A 26,409-nucleotide genomic window follows, 5' to 3' on the forward strand; every position below is an offset into this window, starting at 1 on the left:
ATTCATCTTATGATTTGTTAATACATTAAAAAAACATTTAATTTTTTACTATTACACAATTTACAAATGTTGTACTACTTGTTGTACTAAATGTTATTACTATTGACTAATCGGAGCAGACAATGAGTGTTGTTTTTTTTGTAATTGTTAGGCTTCCTGTCCAATCCGTAGACAAAGAGCATTGTTGTAGCTTCTGTTTTTCTTTTTCTTTTCACATTTTCCTTTGAATTTCTATAAAACCTAAAGATGTTGTCGGGACAGTCAGCTGATTAGTCATGAGAGTACACTGAGCTGATCAGCTAGAACTCAATTGTATGCTTCCATTCTCTTATAAGTTCAGAGTCAAGCAGCTCAAGTCTTTCCTTACTTGACTCCTTTCTATATCAAGCAGATCAGTGATCCAGTTTAGAAAAGCTACACGCATGAAAACTCTGAATGCATACAGGCTGAAAAAAAAAAAAGTCTCGCTCAAGTAGTGCCACAGAGGAAACTGTGGCCTGCACAGAAAGAGGAAGCAGACTGATGTTTTTGCCGTTTTAGCTTGCAGTATGGCTACTTTCATTTTAACAGGTGGCAGGTTGGAGACTGAGAGTTTATGAAAGCAGAGCAGACAGAAGGACTCAGATTTACAGATATGAGAGTATGGGAGGAAATGCAGGGTTGGAGTTGAGGGAAAAGTTTAGCTGGTGTAGAAAAAAGATCTAATTTAAAGAGAGTTTGAACTTCAGTTCTTGGTTGTTGTTTTTTAGCGAGCAGACCAAAAGTTATATCCTGAGTAACAATACATTTATTGTCAAAGTTTGATATTTTTGCTAAATTAACTTGGGAACATCCCCAACCTCGTGCACAAATGTGGTTTGTGTGGATTAGTTCCTTTGATTACGGGGAGTCAATATATATTAGAGTCAAAACAAGTTGTAGATTTATCTGCAACAATTAATCAGTTAGTCCTTTAAACCATTTCTTCAAGCAAAAAGGCCAAGATTCAAGCATGTGATATGTGATTATTTTCTGGTTGTGTTTGTTTGTTTGAGACAATAATTAGAATTTGTGTTTCAGACTGTTGAACAGATAAGAAGCCACACATCAAAATGTTTGACTTGATTAAAGAGAGATACTAGTATTTTATTTTAACGAGTGTCAGATGACTTCTTTATCTAGCCTAACTTCATTAATGAAAAGCAAAACTCTTTATTAATGCCTTTAATTCAATGTTGTTATGAAACAAAAAGACCTTTCTCGTTGGGTTTCTGTCATGAAGGTCTGTGATATTTTTAAAACCAGATGCACAAAAACAACAGTGATTTTCGGACTTTCCACTTCTTATGTATTAGCTTTGTGCAGCTAAGAAGGTGGAGTTTTATAATGGACAGTACGTGTGATAATATAGAGCCTTAATAAAACTGCAGCATGGGAACCACCTTTGAATTATCTCAGCACAGCCAGCAGCAGCATAATGGTGAAAAGAAAGAAATAGAAAGTATGACATGTCATTTAGCTGCAACTTTATCCAAAGCAACTTATATAAGATTGCCCAAGGACGCTTTGACATGTTGACTTCTTTTGCTTTTGTCGAACTTACTGTACTTTGGATTTTGAATGACATTGGAGCACAAATATAATTACACTTCTAAAATAAATCTCAATGTAAATATTTAAAATAGGTCAGATGGACATTTTCTCTCATATATTTCAGCCCTGTGTGTGGTTAACTATAGCAACATGTGATGTCAGTGTGATGTGAAATATTACCTCTATTAACATGTTTATAGTGCAGTTCCTATCCATGGGCCGAGTCAGTGTGACTGCATATATCCATACATGGCAGCCAGGCCTTGCAGAGTAAACACACACAGGCCACATTGTTAGGATCCATTAAAAAAGAAGCATCGAGGCTGATGGCGACCTGTGATAAAACTTATACAGCCTTGAGGCGCAGTGGCGACAGACAGGCTGCTCCAGGATCATGACTAGGAGCCACAAGACTTCATTCATGTACTGTACCTTTAGTGTGTGTTGGAGCTATAACACCAACAAGTCACATTCAACAGGAAAAGTACATTACATTTTCATTTTAAACCTGGTTTTGTTTCTAATACCTTCCGGCTAAAGCAAATGTGCGAAAGTTACTACCTCGATTATACCCAAGTACTGCACAGCATACACAAGTAATTACAATGAAACGTCAACTTTTGCCTCATTGATTTAAAATATAATTATCGTTAAACATGTTAGGGGCTTTTCGAAATTGTCTCGCATGCCGGATGTGGCCCCTGACCCTGGAAACCCGAGGCTAAGGTTAATAGTACTGAACTTTTACTTCCAGACTACAAACATTTGTAGGACGTCATCAGGCTGAGAGAAAAGACTGTTTGTCTCTAGAATCAGTTATTGTTTTGCTATACCCTCATTCCTCAATGAAGTCTTTGTATGTATAAAAGTAAGGGTATTTCAGTTTTATTTTTCATAAAGGCGCAACAACTGCCCTTCACTTTGCAGCTTGACAAATGAATGAACCTTTTAACCTTGTAAGCTATTGAGGACATGTAATGTTATTAGCATTTAAACAAAGTTACGTAGCCAGCTTATGAAACAGTCTAAAAAAAGAGTAAATGCGGCCTGAATAGAAAGTAAAAGGAACAAAACTGTATTTGATAAAGCTGTTAAAATCTATTATACACTAATGCAGAAAATCCAGAGACCCTCAGCAGATATTTCTTCTTTGCAGACAGGTTTCTTGCATTTGTGGAGTTTTTCATTCTCCGTCTGCACCGCTTTATATTTCATTACCTACATTCATTCAAATAACATACAGTCATGCAACAGCATATTACAAAAAACACCATGACCATTCTGTGTTAGGTCATTGTGTGCTTTTGATTCTTTGTCAGTTTCCTTATATCCTCAGAACTTCAGATGTGAATGCTAATGCTAAATATCCTGTATGCCGTATTGAATTTGGCTGAAGCAGTTTGTGCTTACTTGATGTGTCTTTCTTCAGGAAAAACCCTTTTGTCAGAGCAGCTTCTTTCCAGAAAGGTGCCATGCAAATAAAAGCTTTGATTTAAATGAGTTCAGTCGAACATGCCGTCACGCAGACTGTGACACAGAGAGACAGGACGTTCAGCTGCACAAAACCACAGCTGTGAAAAGCTAATGTCCCAGTTAGAGGAGCAGACAAAATACTGTAAAATGTCAAAACAATTATAAAGAAAAAGTGGAAAATTAAGTGTGAGAGAAAGAAATGGCAATAAGACAGCTGATAAGATATACAAAAATATGTATAGAGAGACAGTTAATAAAATGGTTGATAAAACCAGAAAAAAGAGGTGAGTGGGAGGTCTCGAGAAAGACATTCAGGAAACTGTTAACTCCCTTCTGTGACTAACAGGTTGTTATCTTCTTTTGTTTTTGTCTTACTGTCTCTCTTGTTGTTCTCCTGTTTGTCTTATATTATCACATACAATTCAGGCAACATTACTATCTTGCACTTTGCCTAACTTTTAAAGACTTGTGGTTCTGTTCACACAATGTTCTTTACTAAACTATCACATACAGGTCAGAACATTTAACACACATGCAAACCCTAACCCTAACCCTTACTTAAGTTACAGTATAAATACCACTGATAATACTCTTACAATTACAATTAGACATCCTGAATTGAAATGCTTCTCAAGTAATAGAGCAGATGTATTATCAGAAAAAAAGTACTTCAAAAGACATGAATGGAAACTGGAACGTACAGGAAACCAGCTCCACACTGGTATAAAGTAAAGTTTCAAAATAAAATGTTCCCCAAAATGAATTATAGCGTTTTAATTGTGCATCTGATTGATGGTCAACAATCTGGCTATCCATTGTTAACTTGCATTGCTAGTCAACGAAGCACTAGGATTTAATAAGTTCCCACCATATTTGAACCCCCTTGAATAAAACATGATAGCTACATGTCAAGATGCAAATATATATTACATTTGTCTATATTTTTGAAGCAACTGATAACAGCCGAATCCAGTAATAATTGTTCAGTTTTGGGGATTTGCATGCAATTCAAGGAATCTATCAAAATAAATGTGGCTGGAAAATTCAAACGTCACAGACATGACATATGACCACGTTTTTTCCGCATGGATTTTTCAGGAACTTCAGGACACATTTATTGGGTTTATAACCATGTGTTGCTTTAGGCACTGCAGTGCTTTAAGCTACATGTACTAATATCCGTTCGTATTTCCTGGAAACCACCATAAAAATCAGTACAAAATGTCATGGTAATCAATTTAATAGTTGTTGAGATATTTTAGTCCAAACTAAAGTGATGGTAAATGATCGCGCAAAGAACAACAACACAGCAACCCTTTAGAGTACGGAGCTAATAGTGGGAATCCACGGCATAATGTCAGCTTTTTTACTCCTGCCTTACTTTATTCTATAAAGAGATAAGAGGCGAGGTGCTAAGACCTTGATCCGGTCTGAAACCTGTGGCATCATAAATTCTGTGCGGGGACCTTGAGGCCCGACAGAGGCCTCTTTGTGTGCGCTCTCTGTGTGTTGATGTACGCCATGTTCTGTACAGTCCTGCACTCCTTTCATGTACATCACACCTCCAGTGATCTATAGAGAAAGTCCAGTGATCCACGGCCACATAATGAAAAATTCCCAGAACTGGGGGATGTCCCATTTCACACATGAGTAGCCAAGCAGCTTCATGAAGCACATTTTTACGGTTTTCCATAGGATATAATGGGTTCGGTTGTAATGTATGTAAACAGGCATTGTGTTTACTTTCAATGAGAAATGTTAATTATTAAAACCATGGAATAACCAGATTGCCTTTTAGATATCCCACTCTACTCTCCTGGGACATCCGGTCTCTAAAAATGTTTCCAGCAATTATCTTTATTGGTCTTTTTGCCTTCGGCTCCCATTTACTTCACACTGTCCTGCTCTGTTCACTTTGCAGCATGACTAGAAAGTGTAATATGGCAGAGACAAGAGATAATCAGAGTCGAACAGAGGACAGCAAGGAGGACATAGCAGCGAAGCAGAGGCGCAATAAGTAGAGCAGAAAGAACTCATAAAGCAGAGCATCAGTTTCCATCAATCCCTGAGTCAATGATTGGAAGTGACTCAGCTAACTGATAAGAACACATACAATGTCAAACAATTCAAAGAGGCACTCCACCCAAGTTGTGCTGATTTACTGTACCATCTACGGAGGGTGTGACCATATGATGCTATTAAGTGTGTTTGACCTCGACTGAAAGTCAGTATATCTCCGCTTTTGTTTTATCTTAACCATATTTAACAATCTCTTAAAAGTCCCCCAACTAGCAAAGACTTTGACATCTAATCTTTTTTTCAATCAGTAAGAATATCCATTTAAAGTTGTCGATTCCAATTTATAACCAGTAATTGTAGCCATTTATTAGATTTTTTTCTTTAAAGCATTTGATCCATAAATCAAGTTCTTGCTACTGTTTCTTTAAGATGTAACAATGATGGCATTGAACAAACTTTATTCATGATGTCTAAACCAACTGCTGACATATTTTGACAACTACTAAAAATGCATTAACGTCTCTTTTACACCCGATGTTAGTAGTAAGCCAGGTCACTTTATAAGGTCTGCAATTGTTTTTAGAAACAAATGAAAAGCTCATCAATTCATGTCAATAAAAAAATAAGAACAAGTGCATTTTAAACTTCAGAGGAACAAGCTCCAGCAAAAACAGAAAATACCCTTTTGACTTTTAGCTTTATAGAGAAGTACTTGTATTGTCCTGATGAGGATTTTAATGCATTATGATTTACTTGTTTGTCAAGAGCACTCGGAGTGACACGACACACATTCAAACTGCAGGAGGTGCAATGCAAAATATGAAGGGCAAACAATCATAAAAACACAAAGAAGAATGAAGCAGTACAAATAATGGAGGCAAAACACGTTAATGTAAACAATGCAGGTTTAAATGTATTCAAAAAGTGGCGTTGCAAATGTACATGTTGCAAATATTTACTGAGAGAGGAAATTAACTTGAGACATGGGATGTGTTTTAGTGCGAGACACTAAATGTAAACAGAACGATGTTTGTCTAGAAGTCAACTCCGCAGAGTACACGTAAATATTTTCAAGTTTAAAATAAAAAATACCAAACAGCCTCTCCTCGCCGCAAAGCCCAAACCAGAATTCTCTTTGATTAGCATGTTTAGCTTAGGTGCTAGCAGTTGTATATAGAGATACAGTAGAGACAAAAAGCAGCAACACAGTCATTTGTTAGTTTATAATCCCGTTGTTGTGGAGTTTTTCTTCTCTTCTTCGAGTTTTGACTTGCCTTTAATCATTGTGCAAAAGACTCTGTTTGTGATGTTAGTTAAAGCAGACGAAAAGGCTTTGACTTGCAGATCATTCCGCCTTTTTTCTGTCCGCTCCTCTCTTAACGATACACTGACCTCCCTGCTCTTTGTTGGATCACAAATCCCTGAACACATTTGTTTGTTCATGAACCTTCCTGCGTTGTTTTGCATCCACATGAGTCACAGATGCAAATCAACATTTCCTTGGTGTTGTTTTTGTCCCGAGGCTCAGATGGGCAGATGAACTCAAACAGCCCCAGATACTGTATCTATCTAAAAACCTCCCCGTAAAGTAAGGTCTGCTACTAATCATCATTGAAATAACTATTATAATAATAATAATGTATTAAGTGCCTGCTGCTCAGTGAAATGTGCAAACAACAGGTCATATTACCAAACTAATCCAGGGATTGCCAGAACATTTTAAATCATAATTGTAACCCATTCAAAATAGTATTCATATACCAGGTTACCTTTAGCATTACTTTAAGCACGTCGTACCATGAACACAGCTACAATTGGTTAATAATTGTTTTGATAAATCTACTTTAAATAATACATCTATTTTATTATTGATTAAAGGGGCCCTATTATGCTAATGTTCAGATTCATACTTGTATTTTGTGTCTCTACTGTGACATGTTTCCATGCTTTAATGTTCAAAAAGCTCTTTATAGCCCAGTCTGCTCTCATTGGTCAACCGCTTAGAGATGTCCCACCCCTTAGCCTATCACGTACACTGTGTTGGAGCGCAAGCCAATAGAAGCACAAGTGTTACATAGTGAGGTCACTATGTTGCAGAAGTAAACAAAGGAGTCCAATGGAGGCGTTTCCGGCAGGGGGGAGAGTGAGGGATTTTAGCCTTTGCAGACCATTTACAAAAATCTATATAACACACTACAGGAAAGAATAGGGCCCCTTTTAATCAATATATTTTTTGCAAACATTCAGAAAACATTGAAAAGTTCCCAAAGGCATCAAGATATCCAGTTTACTACACAGAAGAGTAAATACAAATAGAAAGGAAGGAATTAATTGAATATTGCTTTCCCTGCAGTTGGTATTTCTTACTGCTGTGCAGCTATTGATACATTTCCTTGAGGCTTGTTGCGTGGTTATGAAATCCATTCACCAACACATTTTAATATGGTGAAACGTAAAAGAAATATGTTGCACAACGAACAAAAAAGAAAAGACCCCTACCGGACACAACTCCAACTTCTTCTCATTCAAATCTTTCCTCTTGGTTGTTTTTCTCACTTTCACCTGCTGCACTTCCATCTACTTTTTTCCACTGCTCTTTTAATAAAAATCCTCCATGAATGGGACTGCAGATCTATGCAAATCACAGAATGATTTATGTTACTGGTTAACAACAGCAGCTGTGTGTGTTCATATTTGACTATTAAATGTGTCAGCGTCACGGTTGTATCTGTTACACTCCTCTCACTCAGTCAGATTTCCTGTGTGGATCACGTTGTTACTTACTCTGTTAAAATAAAAATCAGTAAATCACCTCTGAATTACTCAAACTCTGTACATTAGGTTGTGGGTTTCTCTCTCTCTTTGTCATAAGTTTCTAGCAGTTCTACCTAGTAACAGAATTTAAAGGTGGGGTAGGTAAGTTTGAGAAACCGGCTCGAGATACACTTTTTGTTATATTCCATGGAATGCTCTTAACATCCCGATAGCAATGAATATCTTAAGTGCTTTGACAAAAAATCCATAAAAAAATGTCATCTGTGGAAGCCGTAGTACTGTAAAAAGCACGACCAATCATTTTAGCCGGCCCGGCTAAAATAACTGGATGGCCTACCTGCCTGTCAGCCTTCCATCTGTGCACAAACTTATCTCGTGCCCTCATTGGTCATGTGCGCGTATGTGTGTGTTGGAGGAGGGGATCTGTAAGGAAGTGGCAGATTTTTTCCGGTTGTGTATTTTCACATTTTAGCGCACTCGAGTTGGTTTCTCCAAAATTACCTACCCCACCTTTAACATGTTGTTAAATTAACAATTTATTTACAATTTATCGTTTGAATAGCCGAAACTGATGTGCCTTTTCCTTTGTTTTTCTGTTGTGCAAGTGTGTTTATTTTTGCGTTTTCTATGTTTGTTCATTATATAATCTTTTCAGCCATCACTTTTTTTTTTTATTCCTTTTCAAATGAAATGTCTTTATAAAGCAATTTCCTGTACAATCACATCAATAGAACACATTCATGTATTGTGCCTGTGCAAATTTCAACTAAATAATTGGATCAATCATTAAATACAGTATGTGGTTTTTGCTGTGTGATGTAGGGCCACTGCTCATTTTAGGCCTGACATTATACAGTAATATAGACAGCTTTTCTTAGGAATAATATAAATGTTCCTTTTTTTAATTCCTCCACTATAAAACCTTGCAACAAATGCTGGTGATTGAAGGAAAGGCGCGCGAATGCATGATTTATTTTGACACATTTTGATTAAACAATGTCTTTATATTAAAATTGTCTCTGTGTCTCTGCAGAAAAGGACTACGGCAGCCTCTGTGAGCGGCAGCCTATCGGACGCTTTTTGTTCCGACTGTTCTGCGAGACCCGACCTGAACTGAGGCGCTGCGTCAAGTTCCTGGATGCTGTGGTAAGAAGTCTCTCTGTGTGTGTGTGTGTGTGTGTGTGTGTGTGTGTGTCTTATTCCTGTTTGTGTTGGAGAGTTTAAGAGTTTTGTCTCAAATGCCCTTTTCCATGACTACTAGTGTGGATAAACAAAAGGGATGAAGCTTGTGTGTGTGTGTGTGCATGTGTGCACGTGTGTGGGGGGAGAAAGGGGGTCTCAAGGACTTGTGTTTCTTTCTTCCTTGAAACGCTCCTCAATTCCTGTTAAGGAATGGAGGGGGGATGTGAATGTTTTCTCCTATTCTTCCCACCTCAAAATCATCCTCAGTTTTTACGCTGTGGTGAGAAGGGGGGAAGCAAGGCTCAAATAAAAAATATGTTAAATGAAGATGAGGGTAAGGGGCGGATAAACAATGGCACATGACAAGTTTCATGAATTAAAAAGTAAAAAAAACATACAAAACAAGGTAGAATAACATCCTTAAGGTCAACCCTTTTCATTGTTCATCTGCAGTACTGGCGTCGTTAAGATTTGAATACTAGTACATACTAGACATATTATGAATGAATATCCAAATAATATAATTATAACACACTAAAAGCCAGCAAACCTCCTTATGGTTAAAAATAGTTTCCGAAATCAAAAAGATCAGCAAGAAATGAATATAAAAATATTCACAAGGATTTGTATTTTTAATTGTAGATTTCTCACTCACAAATGAAGTCTCTTATCAGTGTTTATTTTAAACATGACTGATCTGTTGATCATAAATCTTCCTATCAAAGCACGTTCTGTAGATTCTGGAGATCCAGATAATTAGGACACTTTTCTTTTAATTAAAAGCTTTTACAATCAATTTAATTAATCTCTCAATGTGTTGGAGGCAGACAGATATGTAAAATCCACACACATAAAATGCTATCTATTTGCATGGGTAGATACTTTTCCATGCAGGTGAGTACGGAAATATGTTTGTTTGGGAATTGGGTGAACTGACCCTTTAAAGCACTGTTAGCTGGTGAGCTGGTTCTCATGTAGGTAGTGTAATTATCCTTAAACGCCTCCAACACACTTTGTTTAGAGTGAGGAGGAGGAGGAGGAAGTTTAATATCTGTTTAATGAAATACAGGAACTCTTGACATCTGGAGAGAAAACTGCGTCACTGTGTCAACCTCTCTTACACACACACACACACTTGACCTCCTCTGTCACAGTGAACAGCTCGCTGCTCGCTCTGCTCACTTGGGGAATGTTTCAGTCACACTCTTGTTTTATTCCTGTGTGTGTGTGTGTGTGTGTGTGTGTGTGTGTGTGTGTGTGTGTGTGTGTGTATGTGTGTGTGTGTGTGTGTGTGTGTGTGTGTGTGTGTGTGTGTGTGTGTGTGTGTGTGTGTGTGTGTGTGTGTGTGTGTGTGTGTGTGTGTGTGTGTGTGTGTGTGTGTGTGTGTGTGTGTGTGTGTGTGTGTGTGTGTGTGTGTGTGTGTGTGTGTGTGTGAAAATGTATTCTTTTTTTATGTGCAGATGATAAATAATGTCTTGGTTTCCTCGTTCACTCTTATGGGCAGACTCAAGGTAGTTGTACTTATTTTTTGAATGTTTATCCTAATGCTGATACAGCATTCCCACTATATATTATGCTACGGACAAAAAGTTTATTATTATTATTCCGCCGACTTATTTTGGCCCTCTTCTCCTCCCACATTCAACATCGCAGAGACTCCGTTCAAACATCAAAGCGTTCAGCTCGGTCGGGAATCGCAGGCTATTACTTTTCTCATTCATAACTTTCATAATTCCAGAGATACATCCCATAATTCATCAAATGTTTAACCATTGAAGTCAATGGAGATATTCTTCAGACTTCAACAAATCTTCATGCGACTTCAACTGCTAACTGTTCATTCATACTATCACTCAGAAACCTCATTCCAACTTTAAAATGTTACACATCTTTCTGACATTATTCGTGTAACACAACTTTTAAATCTGATTCTTACTTTTAGAGATATTAAACATTGTTCAGACCTTGTTAAAGAGGTTTTCTTCAGATTTGATTTCTCGTTAGCTCAACTATAAACACCTGTGTAATGGAACACGATGATGTCATCACTCACTCCAACTGATAGCAGTCAGTTCTAACTCTCTCTCTCTCTCTCTCTCTCTCTCTCTCTCTCTCTCTCTCTCTCTCTCTCTCTCTCTCTCTCGTCCCCCAATCTTCACTTGTATATCACCAGTCCATGCCTCAACAGCTCTACGCCAAATCTGAAATCTCACCATATGCCGTTGCCATAAAACACGATATTGCTATAACTCCTATGAAAATTGTCAAAAAGTGCTAAAACTTCACATGTGTGCTAACAGTCCAGCCGTGAAGACATCTACGAGACAGTTTTGAGATTGACATGGCAACACAATGCTCGCCTTGAAACACGGTTTTCTCATAACTTCAGTGAAAATGCTCCAAACAGCCCAAAACTAAACAGGTTTGGTAACGATGCAGCCATCAACATATCTAAGCGTATTATGGGGTGTCATCAAATACTGTTGCCATGGCGACAGATCATTCGCCATCAAGTTAGTTCAATAGTTTGCAGTTCAAATATTCCAAGCCTTTTTACTTTCTTTTCTTCTCTTCACACATTCAAGCCCCCAGTGTTCATGTATCATTTAAATATAAACTGTACTACGACGCTGGTTATCAAGTGGATCGCTCAAGCCAGCCGTGTCCAATCTAGTTAGGTGCGCGTTCACATGAAAGGGGTGGTATTTGGAGCATTCGACCAATCACAAACATGGACAAGCGTACTGACAGCGCAGCGAGTCATACTTCCTGAATGAAAAGTGAACTTTAATATTAGTCAAATATGAAGAAGTTAAACTTTAAACATCCATGACTTAAACACTTTATCCAGGATAAAAGCCACATAGCTGCACCTGCAAGGTGAATACAGCTGGTAAAAGAAAAAGTGTTTGAATGCGTACATTAACAGGTTTATGAAATCACTGCCCCGTCCAAGACACGAGTGGATCTGACTTTAATTAGGAGAATTTGACTCGAGTGTTTCGTCAACTTAATGTGTTGCTTAAAATAATACTTCTGCATACAGTATGTGACACTGTGAGTGTTGCACGGCCAGATACGGCTCAAGAAGCTGACTCAGATAAGGAAATATATGATACATTATGATGTGATATGATATGAATGATAATGGGACACATCGACGTCTGCACTCACAGTGCCGCGGACTGTACTTAATGTTACTCTGATCCGGTTACTTATGTCGTGGCAGATATTTAAGTAAGCTTTCTTAACGCTAATGTTATAATAGTCAGATTGCTCTGAAGATGGGAGGGGATATTCTATTAATTTTCACGTTCACACAGTCAGTTGATTTTTGCCGGCCGTCTTTCCTGCAACGGCAGTTTTTCTGTATTTCCTCTATCCTGTAATATGACTTGATAGCTTTAAACTCCGCACACGGAGCTCTAATTGGTCAGCAGGCGGTGCTTTTACTGAGTTGATCTCTTAGCCTGCAACCTAACCTCCTCCCGAGGAGGTTAGCCGCTCAGCATAAGTTACCATGGAGATCTAGCCCGCTAAAAAGAGAACCAGCGTCGTAGGACCGGAAAGCCCGAGTTTTCCCTGAAGTCAGCCTGCTAAGCGAAAATCCGGCTTCGTAGTACAGGGGGGTATACTACGAATCAAGATTTTTGTTTAGCAAGCTAACTTCAGGGGTTTCCGGTCCTACGAAGCTGGTTCACTTTTTAGCGGGCTAGATAACTTATTCTGAACGGCTAGCCTCCGGAGCAGGATAGGTTCCAGGATAAAAGCACTGCCTGCTGACCAATCAGAGCTCAGTGTGCGGAGTTTAAAGCGATCAATTCATATGACAGGAGGAGAAAGGAAATACAGTTTAAACTGCCGTTGCAGGAAAGACGGCCGGCCAAAATCACCGACTGTGTGAACGTGAAAATGAATAGAATATCACCTCCCATCTTCAGAGCAATCTGGCTATTATAACATTAGCGTTAAGAAAGCTTACTTAAATATCTGCCACAACATAAGTAACCGGATCAAAGTAACATTACGTAGCCTACAGTCCGCGGCACTGTGAGTGCAGACGGCGATGTGTCCCATTATCATTCATATCACATGATATCACATCATAGTGTATCATATATTTCCTTATCTGAGTCAGCTTCTTGAGCGTATCTGGTGTGCAACACTCACAGTGTCACATACTGTATGCAGAAGTATTATTTTAAGCAACACATTAAGTTGACGAAACACTCGAGTCAAATGTAATTAAAGTCAGATCCACTCGTGTCTTAGACGGGGCAGCAGTGATATCATAAAACTGTTCAAACACTTTTTCTTTTACCAGCAGTATTCACCTTGCAGCTGCAACTATGTGGCTTTTATCCTGGATAAAGTGTTTAAGTCATGGATGTTTAAAGTTTAACGTCTTCATATTTGTCTAATATTATAGTTGACTTTTCATTCAGGAAATATATGACGCGCTGCGCTGTCAGTACACGGCTTGTCCATGTTTGTGATTGGTCGAACACTCCAAATACCACCCCTTTTATGTGAACGCGCACCTAACTAGATAGGACACGGCTGGCTTGAGCGATCGAGTTGATAGCCAGCGTCGTAGGACCGTTTAGCGAGAGCGGGTTTTTTTTGGATTTAGTCAACCGGATAACTCAAAACATATCCAGGATATGTTGAACTAGATTCGTAGTATACCCCCCAGGCCTCTGATGATGGAGCTAGGGGGAAAGAGCAGAAAATCAATGAATTTATTGAAATTCACCTTGAAATGTGAACCTCATGGTGGCTTTGGGGAAAGGTCAGAGGATGAGCAAAATTCTTAGGATACATTTTCTGGGAACCATAAATGTCTGTACCAAGTTTTGCACCAAACCATCCAGCAGATGTAGAGATACTTTACTGAATAAGACCTTGACCTGCAGGTGGTCTTACGCAAAATGTCATGGGACCGTAAATACCATTAGGCTCTGGGGTCCATCCAAAATGTATCTGAAACCCCCTGTTTTCTACCAGATGTTTTTTGGAAAAACACGCATTTTGAGGATAGAAAGCACTTGATGTCCTTCTGGAAAGGTTTTTGGGAGGTTTCTGTTAATCCAAGCAGAAGGTAGTCCTTCCTGAAGCCATTAATTAAACAACTGTTTCTGCAGTAGGGACATTTTAAATCGTTTACATTTAAAGAAAAAAGTGATTTTTATTAATGATGGATTCGAAAATAGCAGGTTTTGCAGGTTGTCCGCGTGATTGTGGGGATTATTTCGGACTGATAAGTGGCACATAGTGTTTCAACTCCACCTTTCTAGTATCGGCTTAGCTCGCTTGGGATCTCAGCCTGAGGTGAAAAATTCCAAGTGCCAGGTACTATTATTTATAAGTATTGCTAATAAAAAGAAAAAAAGAAGCATGGGGATTGTGTTGAGCCAAGCCATAACATGCAGAGACTGCGGCCCTGGGATTTTTTCAAATACCTTATTAAAGAAACACGTTAAAGCGCTGAAGAAAAAACGTGCTAGCCTAGCAGCATTAATGCTACAAACAACCCATAACGCAATACTCTCTGTAGGAGAATACATAACATTGGTTCAGCTTTCTCTGAACACATGCATTCCTTCTTGGTCATACATTAAAGGTCCCCTATTATACTGTTTTTCATCAATATATTATAGGTCTCAGATATATACAAAACATGTCTCTGAAGTGTTTGGCTCTAAATACAGAACAGATCGTGAATTGTAGCATCCCATAATCCCCTCTGTTTCAGCCCTGTTTCAAAAGTGCTGATTCTCTGTCTTTTACTTCAGATGAAAATAAGGTGCCACTCCCAATGCCCCTCTGTGAGATATGTGGTTAAAAAGAACACAATGGTGCTCTAGGAGGAGATTCAGGTGATAAGGTGGGGGGGGGTTACCTTGGTTGGTTATTGGCTAATGGTTACACAAGCCAAAAAAATCGTTATGACATCATAAAGTGGCCAAAATCGAATCAGCTCATTTTCAGACAGGTTTTTATATAAATGGATCAGGACAAAAAGTGAGCGAATCTTTTTTCCTGAAACCTTCCGAATCTCTTTACACAGAGGGGACACATGTTATAAAAGACATAAAAAAGTGGATTTTGCATAGAATGTGACCCTTAAATCCTGAAACATTATATCGTCTTATATTATGACAGAAAACACCAAAGCTTGATAATCTCTGCTAGCAAAGTCAAAGCTTTGAATTCATTTTGAGCTTCAAATACTAATGAAACATTATTATTTATTATTAAAACTCATATTATCATTCAAGTAGTTCAGATCAGATCAAATCCAGGTCAGCAAAGTGTTCACTGGAGGTTGTCTTTGTGTCTCTGATGTGTGAAATGATGTCCCGTTGGTTCATCAGTCAATACAGTAATTGGTGGAGGTTGATGAAGACCTCGTCTATCCCTCAGTCTGTCAATGAAAATGGCAACACGGCTCCAGTCTGACTGACCAGCTGATTTAGCTTTACAGCTTTCAGACATCCAGCGGATACGACTCACATACGGAGCAATTATGTTCTCTTTTACCCCTCGACCGCTTCCCGTCTCTTCCCTGAGAACGAGGACGAGATGGAGAGGGAAAATGAGATTTGAACCGTCTCCACTGTCACTTAGCATTAGTTTACAGGCTCTCGCTGTGAGAGGGCAGAGGAAGCACTTTGTAGTTTTCCAGTCAGGATCACTTTACTGCAACAAGTCATTCAGAGGGATGGGGGATGTGAGGGGGAGTACAATCAGGCCATGTACTGCAGGGTGTGGAACAGGCCTCGCTATACTTCAATTAAACCTTAAATGGGGTTTACTGAAGGAAAGGTCTTCATTGGAGACACAGGGAGCTGGAAGCACAGCTGAGCAATCATTCAATTTGATCCTTCATTGACTGTCAGGACATTATAATGATGGTACGATCTGATAGCACCATTATTGTAGAAAATGTCCAATAGTCTAATCGAATTAAAAATAAATAAATACTAACAGAGCATGTAATTGACTTTTTGTATGCCTCTGTGCGGCAACAGCTGATGCTCGAGGCATTATGTTTTTTTGGGTTGCATTTCTTTAATTTGGCACACACATCCAATCAGACTCGAAGATGAACTGAATAGATTGTGAGGGTCAAAGGTCAAGGTCACTCTGACCTCTCGTCTGTCCAATTTTTGTCAACTGAACTAAATCCTTAAAAGGGAATAGTTTTACATTTGGTTAAAGAAAATCCATTTAAACTGATACGATTTTGGTGGACAAACGTCAAAGGTTTGTGACATCACGAAAACATGTTAAGCCTTATCTGAAGAAATCATACGCTAATTGTGACAATTTTTCAGAAATGTGTAACAATATAAAATGATAGATTGATAACATTTTGGACAGACATGTATGTTAACTGCAACTTCAATAATTCAAGTATCCCTATACCTTTTGTAAATTGATTTCAGTCAAAATTCAGATTCCTATTGTTTTTAACCAATATCACCATGGGTACATTTGGACGACATCCACAGGTGATGTAAAACTGCAGATCTGAGTAACTGTGGGGGGATTAGGAAGGAGCTGACGATCACCTCTAGCCTCTCCACTCATTTAGCCTCACTGTTTTTCCCTTCAGGCGGAGTACGAGGTGACTCCAGATGAGAAGAGGAAGGAGTCCGGTCTGGAACTAGTCGACAAATACTTCAACCCAAAGGTAGATGCTGCTTTAAAGGACCTCTGTCAATGTCTATGTTTATCTGGGGATAGCCATTCAATACCAACTGTGTATACTTTAAATTATTGGTGTGACATGATAAATAGTCAGGACAAATTTAGATTGATTTCTAACTTTCTGGGCAGCCCTGGCTTCTATATGAAAATCTGAAATTCTGCACACTTTGACATAACAGTTATATTGCCTTGATATTTAAACTAGAAAGTATTCTACAGCCTTATGCTGCGTTCACACCGGACGCGATGCGATGTTTGGGGGCGGCGCGATTACATGTAAAGTCAATGCAGAGACGCGGACAGACGCGAATTCGCTCCGACGGCGAGCATGAAGCGGCGCGATTGAAGGGGGCCGCGACAAACGCTCGAGTTCAATTTGTTCAACTCCAGCGTCATATTTGCGTGACGCGATCTCACGGTAGCCAATCAGCGGTGAGGATCTCAGCCTGCCGTAACTGACGTTCAACCAGAAAACATTAGCTGTTAGCAGTTAGCACACAGAGCTCACAGCTCCTCATATCTGTTCAGAAACTGGACAAAAGTTAAACAAGTACAAACCACAGACTGTCTGTGTCATGGCGAATACAGTCGCTGGTTTATTTATGTCTGTAGGCGGTTGTTATGAGTGTGGACGGAGCATATACAACGTTAGCTTAGCCTGGTCGACCCGATCTTCATTCAGAAAACACGCATTTTAAAAGGTTTTTCGCCTGCCGTCTTGTCTGCAGACTTGTCAAAGCAATAATTCCTGGTTTTTACTAACCGATATCAGTATGTTGTTACTTCGGCATCATTTAGAAACGTGTTTTACAATTTAATCACGGTAAAATATGTTCATTTTGTTGTAGTTGTAGCCCCCGAGCCAGCGCGTCTTGTTTGAATGAAGCGAGTAAACACAGCTGACAGCCGCGGTGAAACTCTAGCGTTTAGAACGATGCGATAGGAGCGATTAGAGCGAAGCGAATATTCGCATCGCGTCCGGTGTGAACGCACCGCAGCATTACACCAATTATCATGGTCAGTTGTTATGACCTAATCCTCTGAGAAACAGACAAACAAACAAACTGAGACAACATAAGCCCCTTAGCAGAGTTAAAAAGGAACTGTAATTTGAACACCTTAAAGCAAATGCACAGTAATTCATATTATTGTAAGTGTCTGCACTCCCATGATTCCCCTTGTATTTCCTGATAAAGTTAGTCTATCTCTGCTTCAGTTTTTCCCCTGCTTCTGTTTTTATCTGCGTGCATACAAGTCGGGGCCTGCAGAGTGACGAAGATAATAATCTATTCCGCACCATCGTAGACCCAGTTTATCCAGCTTTCCTCTGTGAGTGTGCTGTCAGGGGTTGAGTCACGGTGTTTACCTGGACTTAATGTGTTCTTTGCGGTGCAGTCGGAGGACCATGTGCCTGAGGTGGAAGACGCCATGATGGCTCAGTGCAACGAGAGGCTGCAACAGGAGGCCTGCAAAGAGCTCTTCAAGGACTGTACCAAGTAAGATCACAGGGGGGGACTCATCTGCATTTCTTTATATTGGTCCAATATTTTGTTTAGCTCCTTTTAGACAGGAAATCTGACGCAATGTTAGGTCAGAACTGTCAGGTCCTTGGTCTCACTTCTGAAAATGTTACTGTTTTAATGACTTGATAACACACGAAATACACTCATGAATTTTTTTGACATACAAGGGGTTTAATATTCACCACCATTCAGTGTAAAGAAACATTTATTGAGCCATTAAATGAATAGATACAATGTGCAATTACATCACTTTATGTTGCCTTTAATGGTTCCACATGAGGGATCTTTGTAGCACTGATGATGCAGAATTACATCTCAGAAACTGTCAAATAAATGATTTGTTATACGACTTGTGACACACAATAACAACTCAGTGTAAACCTTTCTCGGTCTAGACCAAATTACTTGTACTGCAAGTGTGAAAGTGACCACATTAAAATGTTAACACAAACAAAAAGTTGGCTGTAAAAACAGATACAACGAAATAAGTTATGTATATTAGACTACCCTGACAAACACTGGTATATTTGGGAAAATGCATGAAATGAGATACAGGCAGTTGTAGGCAAAGTCTTACCGAATTTAATTGAACTGAATCGTGAAATAATACCAAGTTATATCCAGGTCATTTCCCATTAAGTAAAACATTTATTCTCCGTTCTCTCTCTGTCAGAGGTTTCTGTTCTCCTCACATTAAAGAAATCCTGTGATCGAGCTACATGTATTCAAAGCACATCAAAACAAGTGCTGCTAACAGTCTGAACACTGACCTGAATGTCAGCTCTGTCTCTGCTTCAGGTTTTTGGCAGAGTCTAAAAAAGGTCACAAGGCCCAAGTCCAAGTCATGAGTCGGTGTGGTGTTAAAAGTCAAAGCTCTTTTTGTTGTTTGATGAAGAGGTAGATTATCAAATGTTTGACTCGGGTCTGATATGAGTCCAATTCATGAGCAGTATCCCAGCGGGCATTTTAGAAACATATCAAACAAACGTTATAAGCGTGAAAGAGTGTGATAGCCTGGGTTTTGCCTTAAATACGTTTAAAAAAGTGTAATCTGTTCTTGCTTTGGATGTTTTTCTCTAGTATTTCTAAAATGAGGAAGTTCAGTTCGTAAAGGTTAAAAGTACTGAGCATTAATGATAGTTGGAAAAAATTAAGCTGTGATGCAGAGAATCTTAAAATGACATTTAAATGACTATTATATGAAGTAAACAAACATTCAATAGAGACATATAAACAGAAATGGAGAAGTTTTAATAAAATAGTATATTGTTCATTCCATACAGAACACATTGAGTAACGTCCTCTATTGGCTCTGTTCATGCTTGTTGTGAAGTGAAAGGCTGCACAGATGCCAGTTTGTTAAGTCAAGTACAAGACTCAGTATCAACACTACAAATCTAACCTTTGTCTATATGTCTGCTAAAAAGGTAAGGGAGAAGTCTGGTGATGTTCTTAAGGTTTCATTATTTTTTTTAAAGTCTCGCGTGAAATTCCACTTAAATATTATACTGTGATTTCATTTCTACATTGAATTGAAACCACTAATACCTCACATTTAATATACAACCCTTATGCCATTTTAACTAAATATGTGTCCAATTTGAAACAGTTTTTTCAGGGTTGTGCACACTGTTGCAAAAATCCTGCCAGTTACACACAATGATTTTATTTGAATAATTTGCCAAATGCTTTCTCTTCTCACATTTTCAAATGTTCCTTGCTCCAAAGCTGACCCTTTTTTCGTGTGTTTTTTTCCCCAGATTGATCCACGACTACCTGAGCGTGGCTCCCTTCGCTGACCACCTCGACAGCATGTACTACAACAGGTTCCTCCAGTGGAAATGGCTTGAGAGGTAAAGTGTGTTATCACTGAGAGAAAACACCTTCTTAAACGGTTTCTGTTTCTTCCTAGCGTGTACATCAGCAAAATGCATCATTTCATTAACACACACACACCACTTCAAATCTCACCTGGGCTCATTACGAGGCTCCGGTGTTCCTTCACTCCACCTCAGTACCAGTAACAACACGCTCAGCAGTGGTTGCCTCACTCCTTCCTTTCCAGTGTCCTCATTTCCTCGGAGTTACGGGCGTGAGAACTAACGCAATGCAGAGTGATATCAGCGTTACAAATTACAGGACAGTAATTAGAAATTGCTCAAGACTTTCAGAGCAGTGAAGGTTACAGAATTCTACTGTTACAGAAAAAAACTCAGAAGGTTTGTTTAGTGTCATTATGGGTCGAGTGTTGCAGGAGGTACAGCAGGTAAATCTGTTATCACAGTAAAGAACACTCATTTAGGTCCAAAACTACGTAAGTGACGTTCCATTTCTATAAATATAAGTAAACAAATAAGCGATGGCAAGCTCTAAACAGTGTGCAAGATGCTCCAGTTTGTAGTCTGTCTGTGTGTTACTGTACTGATGAAATAAACTACAATAACAACAGTGCAGCTTTCTTGTCATTGGCCGATCAAGTGCATCCAACAAGAAACACACACTTGGAATATATTTTGAAATGAAACACAACGTCATAAGAGATTTTTTTTTATGCTTGTGTCTTTACTCTAAAATAAGGCATTTTGTCTCACAGTAGGACTGCCAATTAAGCATGAAATGTAATTGGATGATACTCCTGTAGCCAAAAAGTTGATCCAGTTTTATTGCTGGCTCAGGGGAAATACTGGGATCTGAACTCCTGATATTCAAACGTAAACGTAACAGAATCACATAATTTGTTGGTGGAGGAATACATCTGTCATTATAATAATGGTTGTTATGAGTTTGTTTACAGACAGAGCAAGTTTGTCTTAGGCTCAAAGAACCCTGATGGTTCCCAGACTCCACTTTAAATCCTCACTGATGCTGTAAACATGCTCTCTAGCCCTCAGTGCAGGAGTGTTTAGTTGTGATGGTTAAACTGGGACTTTCTAAGGATCATCTGAAACAACCACGAGTCCCCAATCCCCTATCCATCCACATGGGATCCATTGACGTGAATACAAAAGATAGCGCCTGAATCAACATCAGATAAAGACCTTCTAAGAAACCCAAATAAATGTCAAGAAAGTGAAAGACAAAGCAAGGATTGAGACAGATGTTATGTCTGTGTGCCCTCCAGGAACAGTGTTGGCTTCTTTCATCATTATTTACTGCAGAATGAGGACTGTTTCTTCCAGCACCTCGAGCTGATATCAAATAAAACTAAAATGAATGTCTGACCTCTCAGCTTTCCAGGAACTGTATAAAGTTGGCAATGGGGAATTGTTGAGTTCTTCAAGTTTTCACAAACTTCAGTGTGTGTACATTTGTTTATTAAAGGGACCCTATTAAGCTTTTTGAGTTCTCCCTTTCCTGTAGTGTGTACTATAGGTTTTTGTGCATGTAAATGGTCTGCTAAGGTTAACATCTCAAAGTTTCCTCCAGAGGGAGTTTGGAAATGTTCTCTATTCAGCAGGCAGTAGGCTATATGTATATGCAAATAGCTGACTCTCCTTAAAGATGTCTCCTGTTGCTAGGTGAGTCCAAAACGTATTGTCTCCAAGCAACAGCAGGATCCACACCTGACACGCATATGCATAGTGGTTTTGTTTTACACAAATGGACAGAAGGGATGCAAACCCAACTGAAAATATGCCAATTTTTTTATGCTAATCACTCTTCAGATAAGTGGCTTTACTTTCTGCCTCCTGTAACTGTAAACAGTATTTAAAGAACTTGTTTGACATTTTGGAAAATATGAGAGTTATATATCATTTTCAGTGAAAATTGTAATATTAATGCAAAACTGGTAGTTCCTGGTAATATTCAGATTTTCTTTTTACTGATATTGCAAAATCAGTCAAAACAGTAAAAAGTATATTTTATAAAATTGTTCAGCCCTTTGTGCCACCACCCTCTGAACTGGAGCCGAGCTGATCCTGAATTGCAATACAGGAAAATGAAATCTCATCCGACTTTCACCTGGATACAAGCAAATAAAATGTGTAAATTAGGCATTTATCTTCCTGCCTTTGGTCAGAGCACAACATCATGAAACAAATCATGAAACATGACTCCTAAGAGAATCTCTGTCTCAAGCCAACTGCTGCTGGTTAACAGAGAAACAGCACATTATTTCGTGTTTCATGACAAACACCTGTTTTTTTTATTCCAGTTATGAGTAAAACGTTCCAATGCGTTGTTAGCTCGTAAGTATTGTACCGTAGAAGAACTTGCGTTCAAAACTAAGCTTAGTTGTTGAATTGAACTGACAAACTTCTGTTTAATATAGATGAAGTCGTAAATAAACCCCCTATTTAAAGTTTTAACCAATGTGAGCAGAGAAAGAAGACCACTTTGTAAGAATTATGCAAGACTAGCTTAGGGATATCACTGAAGCTTCTTGCAGCCAGGAAAAGAAAATACAGCTTAAACACACATGCTGATAGTCTCGACACTAGAGCATCGACTGGCCAAATGAAGGGATTTAAATACCCACAGACTGATGGGCTGATGGCACAGGACTGGGTCATGTTGATTAGAGGCAGCTGCAACTTTTGTTACAACCACTGTTCACACTGAATTAATAGAACATTTTAGTTTTGCATCCATTGACTATCACCCAGGTAATAACAGGTCAAAGCTAACATCCAATGAAAATTGATTTTGACAGATGTAAGTCAACATTACCTCTTCCATTCAATTTAATATTTTCCAAGGTGAGGTCACAGTTTGCTCCCGTGTTTTTGTTTTGTTTTTCAGGGTTTACTTACTATTGTTATTATTCTATGCAACAGTCATTTGCGTGGTAGAATGGTTGTCCACAAAACCAAGGTTCGATGGTTTGATACCCAGCCTCTGCAGTCCAAAAGTGGATGGGTGGCAGATTCCTAACCCCAAATTGACCCCCAATAGCCAACAGTGTGTTCATGGGTGTGAATAGTTCTATTCTGACTTGTACTATATGTGAAAGCACTATGAATGATCACAGAGACTAGAATTTGGTTGTTTTAGATGTCGGCCATTGGGAAGTCTGAAAAACTGCATTTCGCACAGCAATACAATTACAATTTAAAAACATGCAAACACACTATGCAGTTAGAACACATTGTATACGCAATTGTACTTAGTACGTGTTCTCTAGCAGAGACTTGAACTGTACTGCTCACCTCAAACGTCACGATTCATTATGCTGGCATCTGTTTAAAAGACAACTCAGGAAGTCAGTGGGTCAATACAGGCCTGAATACAAGACTACACAAACCAATACCAATTACTGAAAAACTCAGTGTAAAAACAAGCAGGACAACTACCATCGCAGGGTTTATTAAGCATTAAATGACTCATTCTCTTTTAATGAGTCCATTCAATTTACTTGCTTCAATAACCAAAGTGTCCAGGGACCGGGTCATTGGTGGTGCTCCTCATTAGCAGCTTCATTAATCCATACACTGATGACTAACTGCACACTCAAAAACTGTTTTTAAGATCACTGTTGAAACACTGAGCTTCAATGGCAGCTACCAGTCACACAAGGTCATTATGGTTTTTAATACACTTCACCAGCATTCACCTTAAAACACGTCTTTTCCCCATAACATCTATTTCAACGTCTGTCCCACAAACTTACTGACCTGAATATCCACATAATGAAAGCTTAAACAGTTGAATACAGTAGCTTCGTTATCCACATCCACAGATGCATTCAAATAAAAAATTCAAGGGCCGTTTTCACCATAACGTCAAATAAACCCAAGACATTAATGATGCCCCAAGAAGGATCCACATTTGACAACTACTATGCATCTGCATCAGCAAAATTGTTAATAACTTTATATTAATAACGTTGTGTTACCTAACATGTGTTGCAGTGTTATTTATATGAGTTTCTGTTTCTGTCCAACAGGCAACCAGTTACGAAAAATACATTCCGACAGTACAGAGTTTTAGGGAAAGGAGGCTTTGGAGAGGTGAGTGCATTCAATTTACGACTTTAAAGAGGCCCTTTTATGCTGTTTGGGGTGTTGCCTTTCCTGTAGTGTTATATAGGTTTAAGTGCATGTAAATGGTCTGCAAAGGTTTGAATCCCAAAGTTCCCTCCAGACGGAGTTTCTCTCCCCCCCCGCCCCCCTCCCCGCCTAAAACGCCTCCATTGGATTCCTTTTTGAACATTAAAGCATGGAAACATGTCACAGTCGAGGCACATAATAAAATTATGAACCTGAACATTTGCATAATATTTTTTGTTTACGCAAAACACAAGGAAGAGGATATTATCTTATTGATAAGTACAAATAATAAATATATGAAAAAGAAAAGGGTAAGGGTTAGAGAGAGGCTGAGATGTATAAAGATGCCCTTTAAGTATAAAGTTCTTAAGTCAGTACATTCTTTACATGTATAATGAATTATTCAATGCAGGACAAATCAACTTTTATTCCTCAGTAAATTATGCTGGCTCCTTCTGGACGGGTCGGTAATAAATTGCATCATCCCTCAGTTTTTTCCAAATTAGGCTCATTAAGGCATTTCAGAGGTAAAGCTGTGTTAGAGCTGTATAGTTTCTAAGTAATGGTGGTTTATAGCACCACACACTGGACACAGACATCAGAGAAGGAAGAGACTTTACATTTACATTTCTATAAAAGACGGCGTTGATCAGGTGAGGAGATAAAGCAAAGTGTTAAATGACATAACATCAGGAGACGGGGTCCACAGCTTTACTCTATTTATTTTAGGCTCTGGATTACCAGATGTGTTGATGATAATGTGATATACATATGGTTTTACTATATGAACCTTCTAACAAAGTAACAGAAGTTAAAGGTGGGGTAGGTCATTTTGGAGAAACCGGCTCGAGATCGCTAGAATTTGAAAATACACAGCCGGAACAAATCTGCCACTTCCTTATAGAGCCCCTCCTCCAGTCTTCCAACTTAATGGAAGCGCAATGCTTATCTTCTTATCAAAAGTCAGTGTGTGCAATGAATACAGAGTATTATAACAACATTGGTGGTTATTTTAAACCATGTTGGGTACAGAGAAAGAGGACAGTGTAGAAATGGATGAGAAAAAAAGACAGATAAGGGTTAAAGATATTTGATATGATACTGAAATCCTGCAGTTAAAAGGCATGCCACTTTCTCTAACAAGGCGCTAATTTGTAACACCCTGAGGTGCCATCCTGTGTTACCTTATGATCTGATCATTTACAATCACAGTCTTGTTTGGGGTCAGAAATGAGAAGTCACAAGATGGGCTTGTTTTTATTAAGAGGGTGTATTGTATATTTTGTGGCTGCAGCTTTTTATATGTACATGGAAATAAGAGTTGTCATCTTTTTCCTCATTTTTACGCTGCAGGTGTGTGCGTGTCAGGTACGGGCCACGGGGAAAATGTACGCTTGTAAGAAACTGGAGAAAAAGAGAATAAAGAAAAGGAAAGGAGAGTCCATGGCGCTTAATGAGAAACAGATCCTGGAGAAAATCAACAGCAGATTTGTAGTAAGCATCGCATTTTATTCATACCCTTTTGTACCTCCTTTTGTCACTTGAATTGCATTTATGGCTTGACCCAAATTACATTTCTTGTTTTTTGTTTCAATTTGTGATCTGTGCCATTTATAAAAGCACTTTGAAATGCACCTCATGTATTAAAAGTGCTATACAAATACAGTTTATTAGTAATATTATTATTATTATTATTATTAACAGTATGTCGACCAACATTTTTTTAAATCACTGTCCCATTTTTTTAACAGTTTTTTAATCTTAAACAGATAATGTTGTAGGCTGTCCCTTGGAAATGTACAGGCAAGTCACCCCCAAACGTGTTGGTTCCTACTTAAAAGTGTGATTCAGTAATTTCCTACAACAGATTGCCACCGTAGTTTTTAACATTTTTGTACACAAGGAGTAAGGAAAAGAGCATTTGTCGGGGACTATTTTCAGTGGTGGATTAATATACATTTGACGCTCTAGTGATATTTTAGTTTTCTCAAAATGAGACAACTGAAACTCTTCACCTATTCCTCCTGAGTGACTCTCTGTGTGCGTCAATGGGACGTGATGTCTGCAACATTAACAACTGCAGTAATTAAAAGACAACCTGGTCGTTTGTCCCGTCTCTGGTCGGGTTTGATTCTCTGCCAGCAACCTTTGTTCAGCTT

At 38.7% G+C, this 26,409-nt stretch overlaps 1 protein-coding gene across 1 annotated transcript in view; it reads left to right on the forward strand.

The window, feature by feature from the left end:
• grk6 (G protein-coupled receptor kinase 6) overlaps positions 1–26,409 on the forward strand; it is a 47,941-nt gene that overhangs the window by 10,097 nt on the left and 11,435 nt on the right. Inside the window, exons 3-8 of the mRNA XM_034140607.1 lie at positions 8,873–8,985; positions 16,643–16,720; positions 18,133–18,233; positions 20,021–20,113; positions 24,148–24,211; positions 25,604–25,744. Coding sequence (XP_033996498.1) covers positions 8,873–8,985; positions 16,643–16,720; positions 18,133–18,233; positions 20,021–20,113; positions 24,148–24,211; positions 25,604–25,744 — 590 coding nt within the window. The remainder of the gene's footprint in view (positions 1–8,872; positions 8,986–16,642; positions 16,721–18,132; positions 18,234–20,020; positions 20,114–24,147; positions 24,212–25,603; positions 25,745–26,409) is intronic.

Source organism: Trematomus bernacchii, unplaced genomic scaffold, assembly GCF_902827165.1.
Source record: "Trematomus bernacchii unplaced genomic scaffold, fTreBer1.1, whole genome shotgun sequence".
Classification (NCBI taxonomy): domain Eukaryota; kingdom Metazoa; phylum Chordata; class Actinopteri; order Perciformes; family Nototheniidae; genus Trematomus; species Trematomus bernacchii.